The sequence below is a fragment of the Pelodiscus sinensis genome, chromosome 5 (genome assembly GCF_052426305.1).
Source record: "Pelodiscus sinensis isolate ZL-2025 chromosome 5, ASM5242630v1, whole genome shotgun sequence".
In the NCBI taxonomy this organism is placed as follows: domain Eukaryota; kingdom Metazoa; phylum Chordata; order Testudines; family Trionychidae; genus Pelodiscus; species Pelodiscus sinensis.
Window position 1 is genome coordinate 22,101,343 of NC_143056.1, and position 12,745 is coordinate 22,114,087.

The following is a 12,745-nucleotide window of genomic DNA, read 5'->3' on the forward strand; positions in this document are numbered from 1 at the left end:
CTTCTCCACAGGGACTTTAGTCTTCAAGATCAATTAGTTCTGGGAAAGGAGAACACACTCCAAAGAGGCTCCCTCCTCATGCTCACATTCGTTACCCTGAATACTCTCTCAGGCCTCAAGGGCAGACTTCAAGAAGGAGACCCCCCCCTGCAACAAAGCCATATTCTCTGAGATTACCCCACCCCTACATCCTGTTCTATTTGGCCATTGTCATGGACTCTCTGTGAAGTCATCACTTCCCAACATACTTTAACCAATAAGATGAGGCACTGCAAAAGGCCTTGTGATGTCACTACCATACCCACCCCTGATGGGCTAATGTTCTTCCCCTAGCCAGCCCCTTTGCATGTTTAAGTTGGACCCCCTGGGTCACCCCTACTCACTCACTCAGTTGTGGGATTAAGCCGGCTGCACATAAAAACATTAGGGGCAGCTCAGTGCCACATGCAGTTTGCAGAGATTTGCAGATCGTAAAACGAGACCATTCAATCATCTAATCCAAGGGTGAGCAATCATTTTCACGGGGGGGGGGGGGTACTTCACAAATTTTGATATGTGGTTGCAGGCTGGCTCCAGACCCTCACAAGGTATAGGGCCTCAGGCAGAAGTCATGGAGTTGGGGACTACAGAGAGAGACACTTGTGAGACAGACTTTGTGACACAGACGGAGTGTGTGCAGTAGTGTGTGTGACAATGATTGTGTGTGGCACAGAGACAGTGTGTGTGCTGGCTCTGTTTCTGAGAGAAGCTATACTCTGTCTTTATGGGAAATCTGTCCTTCTCTGTTGTCTCCTTCCAATGCTTTGCACTCCCTTGAGTCACTTCAGGTAGAAGCAGCTCCCCTGACTGTGTCTCTCCTCTGCAGAGAAGGTAGAAGGGCAGGGTCACCCTTACTTCAGCACTCCCCTTCCACCCCACACCCATTCTGCACAGCTAGCAAGAGAATCCTGGGAGCAGCTCTGCTGCAGGACAGAGCAAGGGGGTAGGGAGAGAGAAGCAGCTCAACACATGTTGCCAGCTGAAAGTATGCATTCTGCTAATTAGCTGGGTGGATTGGAGAAAAATGCTTGGAGGGTTAGATCCAGCCCCTAGGCTTGATTTTTTTCCACTCCTGTCCTAACGCCAGCCCAGGCTTTACAAAGCTTACAGGACAGTTCATCAGAAAACCCAATCAAGAACCAGCCAGAGGCACGGGTCATGCGCGACAGATGCCCCACGGGAGGATTCAACAGGCAGCAAAGCACAGAGCAGCTGCACTTCCCAGGGCAGACGGGGGAAATGAAGCAGGGCTACCCAGGTCCTTTGCTTAGAGGAGAGCCGAGTTTCAAGTAGCCGCACTCTCGCAGGGCCGAACGAGCCCCACCCCTTTCCAAGAGTCACAAGGATGGGGCTGGTGCATGGAGGCAAGAGCCCAGGTCCCTTTGGGCTCCAGCACCAGCCTCCACCCAGCAGCAGGGGTACCCCTGGGGCGTCAGTTTCCCTCTGTCGGCCTCTGCTGGAGCCCCCGCGGCCACGGAACTGGGGGAAGAGGGAGAGACACAGGAGCGGGTGGGGGAAAGGCTGGCTCACCTCAACAAGGGGCCGGGCCCCTCATGTCTCCCGACGGGGGCTGCGTCTCAGGGGCCCCGGACGAGGGAGAAGAAGCCGAGGGGCCGGGCGCGGCCGAGCTACGGCTGCTGCTGAGCCGGGAACGGGCGGGACCGGACGTGAGCGCACTTCCGAGGGGAGGCGGGGCGGGCCCTATCACGGGAGGGCTCGGGACATGGCAGGTGAGCGCGGACCCGAAGACGGGGCGAGGGGGCGGGCTGTGTCCCCCGTGCTTGGGGGCGGGTACCAGCCAAATGCGCGCAGAAGGGCGAGCGGGGTGCTCCTGTAATAAGTCCATCTCTGGCGCGCCCTCGCTACCCTCCCCCCCCCCCCCCCCGGCACGTGGGCTAGGACTGGGAGCGCGATTCCTCGGTTATGATCCGTTATTTGTCGTTAAGTTTTCAAAGGCGAAGGAAAGCCGCCGAGGCGCGCCGCCGCTCTGGGGCCTGCGGGTCAGCAGCCGCAGCACTGGGAAGCCAGAGGCCTCTCTCGTGTGTAACGTTCCGCCGGCGGCCAGGAACCTGACCGCACCGAACCCATGGAGCCTTCAAAAACTTGAGGGGGAGCTCTAAACATCTTAGTCGAGCCCCCCCCCCTTCACTCCCTAGGTCGCTAATATGGTATTTTATCTCATTAGCACTAATGAGGGGTCGTGAAATGGCAGGCTGGTTAGTTTATTGTTCGTGAAGCACTTTGGGAGCCTCAGATGCAAAGTAATTTAGCTGTGTAAAGAATTAGTACAAACTTAGAAAACAACAAATAGTCTAGCAGCACCTTAAAGACAAACAAAACACGTAGGGTACGTCTAGACTACCGCGTTTTGTCGACGGAAGTTTTGTCAACAGATACTGTCGACAAAACTTCCGTCGACAAAGAGCGTCCAGACACATTGAGTTCTGTTGACAAAGCAAGCTGCTTTGTCGACAGAACTCCATAGTCTGGACGCAATGTTACAGGCAATAACACCTTCTGTCGACAGAGTTCTGTCGACAGAAGGTGTTATGCCTCGTAAAATGAGGTATACCAGCGTCGACAAAACTGCTGAGTTCTGTCGACGTTATGTCGACAGAACTCAGCGGTAGTGTAGACGCTGGTATAGTTTTGTCGACAAAAGTCCACTTTTGTCGACAAAACTAGGTAGTCTAGACACACCCGTAGCTGGTATCATGAGCGTTATGGGCACAACCCACTTCTTCAGAGGACAGGAGTGTTGGAAGTCCAGATCCAAGAATTAGCATCTGCTGTGTCTCACTCAGTGTATCTGTGTATATAGCATTATTATTACTAGAGGCACTACCTCTGCAATCTTAGTGCTTGCTAACAGCCAGAAACTCTTTATGGGAACAGTTAAGTTGAGGATAGAAATAGTTTATCATTTGAATTAGCAATGATTGCACACATGAGTAACTACATAGAGAACTAGCTTATTGAATGGATGTTCCATTGACTACTTTTATACAGGTGAGCATCAGGTACATACATTTTTGTGAGATCAAAGCTTTGTATGGTCATTAAAATCCTGTAAAAAATATAAGGTGACATTTTGGCCCTATTGACATTACAGGCAGTCCCCTAGTTACGCGGATCCGACTTATGTCGGATCCTCAGTTACAAACGGGGTTTTTCTCGCCCCGGAGGACTGGAGCGGCGGGACACCGAGATGCGCCGCGGTCCCGCCGCCCGCGTCCTCCGGGGCGAGAAAAGCTGCTCCGCGTCTCCCTGGTCTGCTGGCGGGGGGAGCCCTCCCCCAGCAGACCAGGGAGATGCTGAGCAAAGCCGCGGAGCACGCGGGCAGTGGGACAGTCCAGACGTGCCATGGCTGTCCCACTGCACGCGTGCTCCGCGGCTTTGCTCCCCGTCTCCCTGGTCTGCTGGAGCAACCCAGCAGCACCCCAGCTGCTCTGCCCCAGGCGTCCCCAAGTCAGCCGCTGCTGAAACTGACCAGCGCTGACTACAGGAAGCCCGAGGCAGAGTTGCTCTGCCCCGGGCTTCCTGGAATCAGCTGATGATCAGTTTCAGCAGCGGCTGACTTGGGGACGCCTGAGGTTCTTAAGTTGAATCTGTATGTAAGAACTGGCGTCCAGATTCAGCCTGTTGAAACTGATCAGCAGCTGATTCCAGGAAGCCCAGGGCAGAGCAACTCTGCCTTGGGCCTCCTGTAGTCAGCCGCTGGTCAGTTTCAGCAGCGGCTGAATCTGGATGCCAATTCCGACTTACATAGAGATTCAACTTAAGAACAAACCTACAGTCCCTATCTTGTACGTAACCCGGCGACTGCCTGTAATGACAAAGCTCCCATTGACTGTATTACTATCAGGATTTCACACTAGTGCTTCCTGCCATTGAGATATTCGGGATCAAAACCACTCCGTGAAAAGGACAGAGATCTTACATAATCTAAAAATCAAGAAGGAATCCTATAAAATGTGCAAACTAGGTTAAATTTCAAAAGATGAATATAAGCAAACAACGCATGTATGCATGGGCAAGACTAGAAAGGCAAAGGCACAAAAAGAGCTCAATCTAGATAGAGTCATAAAGAGTAACGATGTATTACAAGAATATTCGGAGCAAGAGGAAAACCCAATAACAGGATAGGCCCATTGCTCGGTGAAGAGGGAGTAACAGGAAACTTGGAAATGGCAGAGATGCTTAACGACTTCTTTGTTTTGGTTTTCGTCAAGAAGATGGTGATGGGATGCCTAATATAGTGAATGCTAGTGGAAATGGAATAAGTTTAGAAGTTAAAATAAAAGAACAAGTTAAAAATTACTTATAAAAGTCTTCAAGTCACTAGGGCTTGATGAAATGCATTCAAGAATACTCAAGAAGCTGATAGAGGAGGTATCTGAGCCTTTAGCTGTCATTGTAGAAAAATCACGGAAGTAAGGAGAGATCCCAGAAGACTGAAAAAAGGCAAATATTGTGCCCATGTATAAAAGGGAAATAAGAACAACCCAGGAAACTACAGACCAGTCAGTTTAACTTCTGGGCCAGGGAAGATAATGGAACAAGTAATTAAGGAATTCATCTGCAAACATCTGGAAGAAAATAAGGTGCTAGGCAACAGCCAGCATGAATTTGTAAAGGACAAATCATTTCAAACCAATTTGATAGCTTTCTTTGATAGGATAACAAGTTCTGTGGATAAGGGAGAAGCTGTGGATGTGGTATTCTTAGACTTTAGAAAGGCATTTAACACAGTCTCACATGACCTTATCAATAAACTAGGGAAATACAACCTAGATGGGGCTACTATAAGGTGGGTGCATAACTAGCTGGATAGCCTTTCTCAGAGAGTAGTTATTAACAGTTCACAATCATGCTGAAAGGGCATAACAAGTGAGGTTCCACAGGGGTCTGTTTTGGGGCTGGTTCTGTTCAATATCTTCATCAGTGATTTAGATGATGGCATAAAGAGTACAATTATTAAGTTTGCAGATGATACCACGCTGGGAGGGGTTGCAAGTGCTTTGGAGGATAGGGGCAAAATTCTCAATCATCTGGACAAAGGAGAGAAATGGTCTGAGGTAAACAGGATGAAGTTTAATAAGGACAAATGCAAAGTACTTACTTAGGAAGGAATCCGTTTCACACATACAAAATGGGAAGTGATTGTCTAGGAAGAAGTACTGCTGAAAGGGATTTAGGGGTCATATTGGACAAGAAGTAAAACGAGTCAACAGCGTGATACCATTGCAAAAAAACAAACATGATTCTGAGATTCAGTAATATGTGTGCTGTGAGCAAGACAGGAGAAGTCGTTCTTTTGCTCTACTCTCCACTGATTAGGCCTCAATTGGAGTATTGTGTCCAGTTCTGGGTACCATGTTTCAAGAAAGATGTGAAGTAATTGGAGAAGGTCCAGATAAGAGCAACAAAAATGATTATAGGTCTAGAAAACATGAGCTATGAGGGAAGACTGAAAGAATTGGGCTTGTTTAGTTTAGAAAAGAGAAGACTAAGAGGGGACATGATAGCGGTATTCAAGTATCTAAAAGACTGTTACAAGGAAGAAGGAGAAAAATTGTTCTCCTTGGCCTCAGGATAGGACAAGAAGCAATGGACTTAAATTGCAGCAAGGGAGGTTTAGGTTGGAAATCAGGAAAAACTTCCGCCTGTCAGGGTAGTTATACACTGGAATAAATTGCCTAGGGGTGTTGTGGAATCTCCATCACTGGAGATATTTAAGAGCAGGTTAGACAAACACTTGTCAGGGATGATCTAGACAGTGCTTGGTCCTGTGGTGAGGCCAGGGGGATTGGACTCGATGATCTGTCGAGGTCCCTTCTAGTTCTAGTGTTCTATGATTCTATGACTAGGTTCTTATTGTATTAGTGATTTCTTGGCAAGAAATTATACATTAAAATTTGACTTCAAAATATGCATTCATTTTGTTGGCAAAATACTATAGGATTGATCATTTGTGTTTTACAGCATTCATTAGGTTTTATAATGGAATATTTAAACATACAATTTTATTTTTTCAATACCCTAATAATTTAATAATTTTATAGTGATGATGAAAGATTGATAGGCTAGACATTTGATTTATTACTAAAGTTAGTGGGATGCCTGTAAACTACATTTTATTGAGTCAACATTCAGGAAGATATTGTATGCAGCACATACAACTGTAATGGCAACATAAAACAGTTCATTGATTTGTTATTGCAGATTTTGAAGGGTTTGCATTCTCTGTCTCTCTCTCTCTCAAAGTAGCAAAGAGTCCTGCAGCTGTTGCTTCAAAAAGATCTGTCTTATCTGTCAGCGCAAGAAAAATTAAAGATAATGCAGCAGACTGGCATAATTTAATGATGAAATGGGAGACCCTGAATAATAATGGATTTACTACTGCAAACAAAATTGTAAACTTGAAAATTAGTGCACAGTGAGTATGCTAAAAGGGCTGGCGAATAATAACAATGCAGAGCTCACCTTTTCTGTGAAACTACTGGTTTTCCATGAACAGGAAGCTTTACAAAAAACCACAACGTGGACAGTTTGGTATTCTCAAACAGTAGCATTTTGTGATTGTATAAAATCAAAAGCCATACCTGGTTTTCAAGGTAAAAGTTGGGTAACCTCATAAAGTTGCTGTATTTGCTGCAAAATGTTTTTATGCTTTACTTTAAATGTTGTTAGAAAATTGGGGTTTGATCTTACAAACCCTTACTTACTCAGGCTTTGTCTGTACCGCACAGCTTTTCCGGGATATCCAAGGAACGTGTCCACTTTTCCGGAAAAAAAATATCAGAAAAGCTGACATGTTTTTTTCGGCATCCCTGTAAACTTCATTTTACAAGGAAGAAGGGCTGTTCTGAAAGAGGGTTTTTTACCAAAATTTGGCCCCGTGTAGACGGGCCAAATTTTGGAAAAGCCTCTTTTGGAAGTAAATCAGAAAAAGATATGCAGTTTGCATACCGCGAATTGCGTTTCTTTTTCCGATTTATCTTTGTAGTGTAACATAGCCTCAGACAAGTTTTCTCTGAGACTCAAATCAGTGTTACATAATAACAGAGATCAAGAGCTTCTCAGAATTTAAAAAAGGATTTGCCATTTACATGAATAACAGAAATGTCCTGAGCTACAGCAGTAAAGATTGTAAAAAGCCAAATACTTTGGAAGGGACATAATTCCTGCTTCAGGACATAAAACAGCCTATAATTAATGGGTATTAGGAAGAAACTTTCCTTGTGTACAGGCTATTCCTTAATAGCCTAATGTAGGGGGTTTGTGCTTTCCTCTGAATCGGTTGGTACTAGCCACAGTTGAACACTGAACAAGCTAAACCATTCTAATCTTGTACAGCAATTCCTTTGTTCTACCCCTGTCAGAGAGGCTCTTGTAGGCTTAAACCAGGGGTGGGGAACTTAAGGCCCAGGGGCCGAATGAGGTGCCTGGCTTGCCTGAATCTGGCCCCTGAGGCTTAGGGCTCCCCACCCCCCAGCAACATCCGTGGTCCAGACCAGAGAGTCGTAGCCGCAGAGGCTGAGACCAGCTGGGAATGGAGCTGCTCTGGTTGGTGGCAGCCCACAGGCCCAGTTACTTCGGGGCAAAGAGTTCTGGGACAGCAGAGACTGCTGCCCTGCAGGGGACGGGCAAGGAGCCCCAGAAATATCATCTGCCTTGCACAGGGGCCAGGTGGCCAGGGGCAGGGAGCCCCAGGAGCAACTTGCTGCCTTGCTCAGGGGCTGGGGGCAGCAGAGCCAGGCAGGTGGGTGGGTGGGAAGAGGTCAGGCCTCCAGGTTCTCCCAGGGTGATGGCCAGGAGGGGAGCATGGGAGAGCCCCGAGGTCTGACCTCCCCTGGTCCAGCAAACTCCCTTCCTCAGGGTTGTTTAGTTCCTGAGGGTGCCTGACCGGGGAAATCCAACCTGTATTTGCACTAATATATGCTTTTGTTTAGATTTAAAGAGAACAAGCTGGATATAGAATGTGACAAGATTGCTTCTGACTGTGGAAAACAGTCAGCAGACTATAATGAAAAACTTGAGATATTCTGTGAAGAATTGCTTGGGACTTTTGAAAACATGGTAATGTTCATTTGTTTATCTTTCAAATTGTGTATTTCCTTACCTAATGAAGCCATTTTTGACACACGTTTGTCCAAGTACAAGCTAACCAAGTAATGCTAAATGTTTACTGAAAATATACTTTCATAAGGCTTTCATTCAGATAACTACTCTAACTGCAGTTGCAAATTATTTGAAGTACTGTGCACTATGGTTATGAGATTGATTTGAAAATTAAAAGTTGATTTTACATCCTTCTCCTGTCTCCCCCTCTGTTCTCCTTTTCATTATATGATTTTTAAAAAATTATGTAAGATAATACAATGCCAAAATTGTACCCATTGTTTATTCTTTCTCATCCTAAACTTCCCACGTGTTCAAAACAAAACAAGCATCAAGTTAGAAAGAGGGCTGAACAGTTCAGACCTAATAAGATGTGGTATCAATAAGCATATGTCTATGCAGAAATTAGAGGTGTGATTGCAGAATATATACCCAAGCTAGCTTTAACCTAGTTTGAGTAGTAATAGCAGTGAAGCCACAGCTGCACAGGCTGTACAAGTCCACCTTGGACCCTGTGTACATACCTAACTAGCAATCCCAGGACCATACACAAAGGGTGGGTGTGAATGCATCCCTTCATGGTCCGCCCTGGGGCTAATTCTGGCCGGTCTGGGAAAGGCGGAGGCAGCATGCTGCCAGTCTCCCTCCCCTGTGGTCTGGTGAGCTAGGGGAATGGCAGAGGCGGCGCGCTGCCCCATCCTCCCTCCCCTGTGCCCCAGCCAGTTGGGGAAAAGCAGAGGTAGTGCGCTGTGCCAGCCTCCCTCCCCTGTGCTCTGGACGGCCGGAGGAAAGCACAGGAGGCATGCTGCCAGCCTGTCTCCCAAGCTCTGGCCAGTTGAGGGAAGCCTGGGGCTGATTCCCTTCCTTCCTGCTGCAAGAGAGAGGCTGGAGGCAGGGCTGGGTAGCCTCCAGCCCCTCCCACAGCTCTCACACACCCAGAAATTCCTGCGTACGGGCCTGAATCCCATGCAGCTATAGCTTCATTGCTATTATTACTCACACTAGCTAGATAACTGTATCATGAGTATGTCCATATGTCACACCTCTGATTGCAATGTAAACACAACCTAACAACTATATTTTGTTTTTGATTTGGCATAATTCAGTTTCCAGCTCTCCCTGGACCCAATCCAGAGGTAGGGGTATGGCTGCATAGGCTTTCCGTCAGCAGCACTACGGGCTCAGCTCAGGGATGGAAGGGACCATGCAGGCCACCTGGGGGCAGTGGGAGCTATGCAGTAGCTGACATCTGCTTCATGGGCAGGCCAGGGTGTTGGCTGCTGCTGACCAGTGGCTTCCCGTTGGTGTGCTTGCTGGCCCCCTATTGTAATTGTACACTTCATCTCCCTTCTACCAGACCCCCTCCCTTTCCATTTTATGAGAAACAGTTGAATTCCAGGCACATCCCAGTGTCCTGGGTACAACCAATCACTAAGTTAAGATTAGAGGATACCAAATTTGATGGTCCTCGTTCTTACTGCTTAGGAGGAGTTCTTGAACAAATGGACTCACGGACAGGCACATTTCTAAAATATATAGATAGATTTGTATGATGGTAGATTGAATAGTTCTCTGCAAGCTGGAGAAAATTCCAATGACTGGTATAAACAGAAAAATACTCCAGATACAAGTTTGGTTCTCTAGAGAAAATAGGAGTAATGATTCTGTTTCTTGCTTTGAGTTAGTCATGACTCAGCCCATTAAATGCACTGGTGTACAATGTCATTCCTGTTGAGCCTTTAGTCTAAATAACTTGTGGTGGATTAGACAATACATACAGGGGCGGATATAGGGCAGGGCGAACGGGGCGGCCGCCCCGGGCCCCGCGCTTAAAAAAGCCCCGCGCATGCGCCGTGGCGCCACTGCGCATGCACTTGGCGTCACAGCGCATGCGCTGTGGCAAAGGGGGGCCCCGTGGAGTTATGCTGCCCGGGGCCCCGCAAAACAGTCATCTGCTCCTGAATACATATATACATACATTATTTTCCACTGTTTATAATCATATGTACCATATAATCAGGATTTTACAGTATGACATAATGCTCCTGAATTCTTTACTGTAAGATGCTTCAGCAAGCCTCAATGATTTAATTACCGTATATACTCATTCATAAGCTAACTTTTTTGGGGAAAAAATCCCAATATGAAGAGAGAGAGTCATCTTATAAATGGGTTCTAAAAAGGCAGAGCAGCAGCGGAGGACTCGGCTCAAGCTGAGACACAGAAGTCCCAGCTTGCATCAGGTCCCAGATGCTGCCACTCTGCCTTTTAAATGTAGTAAATGCCTTGCGGCTCTTAAAAGGCAGAGCCACAGCACTCTGGGACCTGACCTCCCCCGAGCCAACTTACAGAAGAAAAAATGGTGAAAAGTCCCTGGCCCATCTGTAAGGTCCCAGACCGCTGTACTCTGGAGTTGGCTTATAAACAGGTAAATGACTTTGTACCATTTTTTCTCTGTAAATTTTTTGGGGGGGAGAGTGGTGTCAGCTTATAAACAAAAGGGCTTATGTTTGAGTATATATGATAATGGTTTCATAGATTTCAAAGCCAGATGGGACTATTATGATCATCTACCTTCTGTATAACAATGGCACAGAACTTCCTCAAAATAATTGCTTGAGATATATAATATTGGTTTTAAAATGGTCAGTGATGGAGAATCCATGAGATTGTTGGTTAAGTTGTTCCAAGAATCAGTTACACTCACCATTAAAAATTTACTCATTTCCAGTTCGAACATGTCTAGCTTCATCTTCCAGCCATTGGATCATTCCCTGTTAGATTGAAGAACCCATTGTTAAATATTTGTTCCCCATGTAGACATCTATAGAAATCAAGTCATCCCTTAACCAACTCTTTGTTAAGGTAAACAGATCAACTCGAGCTCAAGCACTATACAGCATGTTTCCAGTCTTCTAATCATTCTGGTGGCTCTTCTCTGAACCCTTTCCAAACTATCAACATCCTTCTTGAATTATGTGCACCATAATAGGAGGACGGAGTCTTCCAGCAGCAGTCACAGGAGTGCCAAATGCACTCTACTCCTACTTGAGATTCCCCTGTTTATGCATCCCAGAATCACATTAGCTCTTTTGGTTACAACATCACACCCGGAGCTCATGTTCAGCTGATTATCCTCTACAACCCCCCAGATTTTTTTCAGTCACTGCTTCCCCCATCTAATAAGTATGGCTTACATTCTTAGTCCCTGATGTGTATATACATTTAGCTATATTAAAAGGCAAAGTGCGCTTATGTCCAGTTTACCAACCAATCCAGATTGCTCTGAATCAGTGACCTGACTTTTTCATTATGTACCCCACCTCCAAATTTTGTGTCACCTGCAAACTTTATAAGGAATGATTTTATGTTTTCTCCCAGGTCATTGATAAAAATGTTAAATAGCATAAGGTTAAGAATTTATCTCTGCAGGATAAAACCTACAGGATTATTATTCACCGTTTATAGTTACATTTTAAAATCTATAGGTTAGCTCTATCATTTGTTTCCTTAGATCAGGCCTGGGCAAAATACAGCCCACCACTGGATCCAGCCTGTAGAGCCAGCGGGGAGCCCCAGGCAGGCTCTCCTGCTTGCCCTGCAGTACCGTGCGCTGTGCAGAAATGCGGCTGGAGGGCTCCGTTTCTGTTTTAAAACTGGAGGGGAGGGGGGAAGTTTCAGGAGCCACCTGACCCCATCAAAATCCCATTGGCCATTTCTGGCCAGAAACCAGACAATGGGAGCTGCTTGTTGGAATAACAAGCAGCCAAGAAGCCACGCCCCCTCTCCTCAGTTATTCAAAGAAGCACATGGCCAGGCAAGCAGCAGGCTGGCTGGGAACCGTTTTAAGCTATGAAAGTCTTAGCTTGGCAGGCAGGCAGGCTAGTTTGGGTATATCTACGCTTGCACCCTCTTTCGAGAGAGGGATGCAAATGAAGACATTCGAAATTGCAAATGAAGCCGGGATTTAAATATCCCGCGCTTCATTTGAATATTCGTGTTATGGCGCTATTTCGAAATAACAGACGCTGTTGAGACACAGTTATTTCGAGAGAAACCCCATCTCTCAAAATAACCCTTATTCCTCATACAATGAGGTTTACCAGTTATTTCAAGAGAAGGGTTTTCTCTCAAAATAACCGCATCTTAACAGCGTCTGTTATTTCAAAATAGCACCATTATGCAAATGAAGTACGGGATATATAATTCATTTGCAATTTTGAATGTCTTCATTTGCATCCCTCTCTCGAAAGAGGGTGCAAGTGTAGACATGCCCTTTGGCAGCTGGCAGGTCCTTTGGCCACAGCCTGCTTCTGGCACCCCAGACTTTTCCTGCCCCAACCCTCTGCCCCCTGCCTCACTCAACATACCCAAAACCCTCTGTCCCCCTCTTACACCCATACCCCCTCCCAGATTTGGCACCCCAGTCTTCTACCCCATATCACAATACCCTCCTACCCTTGGTCACATCCCAAACTCCTGCACTCCAGTCCCCTGCCCTAGGTCACAACCACCTCCTTCACCCAAACTCCCTCCCAGACTCTAGTCTCCCTCCTGAACCCCAATCCCTTACTCCAAGCTC

At 46.5% G+C, this 12,745-nt stretch overlaps 2 protein-coding genes across 12 annotated transcripts in view; one reads left to right on the plus strand and one right to left on the minus strand.

Moving 5' to 3' along the window:
* The window catches only part of TECPR2 (tectonin beta-propeller repeat containing 2), an 88,798-nt gene extending 87,093 nt beyond the window's left edge, over window positions 1-1,705 (minus strand). For 6 of the 7 annotated variants that reach the window (XR_012903291.2, XR_012903292.2, XM_075926541.2 and 3 more), the window contains exon 1: window positions 1,570-1,705. The gene's annotated coding sequence lies outside the window, so the exon portion shown is untranslated. Of the gene's footprint in view, window positions 517-1,569 lie in introns of those variants that run through there. The other variant, XM_075926538.2, reaches the window with a different exon arrangement.
* Window positions 365-12,745, plus strand: part of CINP (cyclin dependent kinase 2 interacting protein) — a 15,786-nt gene continuing 3,405 nt past the window's right edge. Inside the window, exons 1-4 of one of the 5 annotated variants that reach the window (XM_075926547.2) lie at window positions 1,723-1,769; window positions 1,986-2,195; window positions 6,310-6,478; window positions 7,995-8,121. In XM_075926547.2, the coding sequence (XP_075782662.1) occupies window positions 6,402-6,478; window positions 7,995-8,121 (204 nt within the window). In that variant the 5' untranslated portion in view covers window positions 1,723-1,769; window positions 1,986-2,195; window positions 6,310-6,401. Of the gene's footprint in view, window positions 505-1,649; window positions 1,770-1,985; window positions 2,196-6,306; window positions 6,479-7,994; window positions 8,122-12,745 lie in introns of those variants that run through there. The other 4 variants (XM_075926545.2, XM_075926546.2, XM_075926544.2 and 1 more) reach the window with 4 other exon arrangements.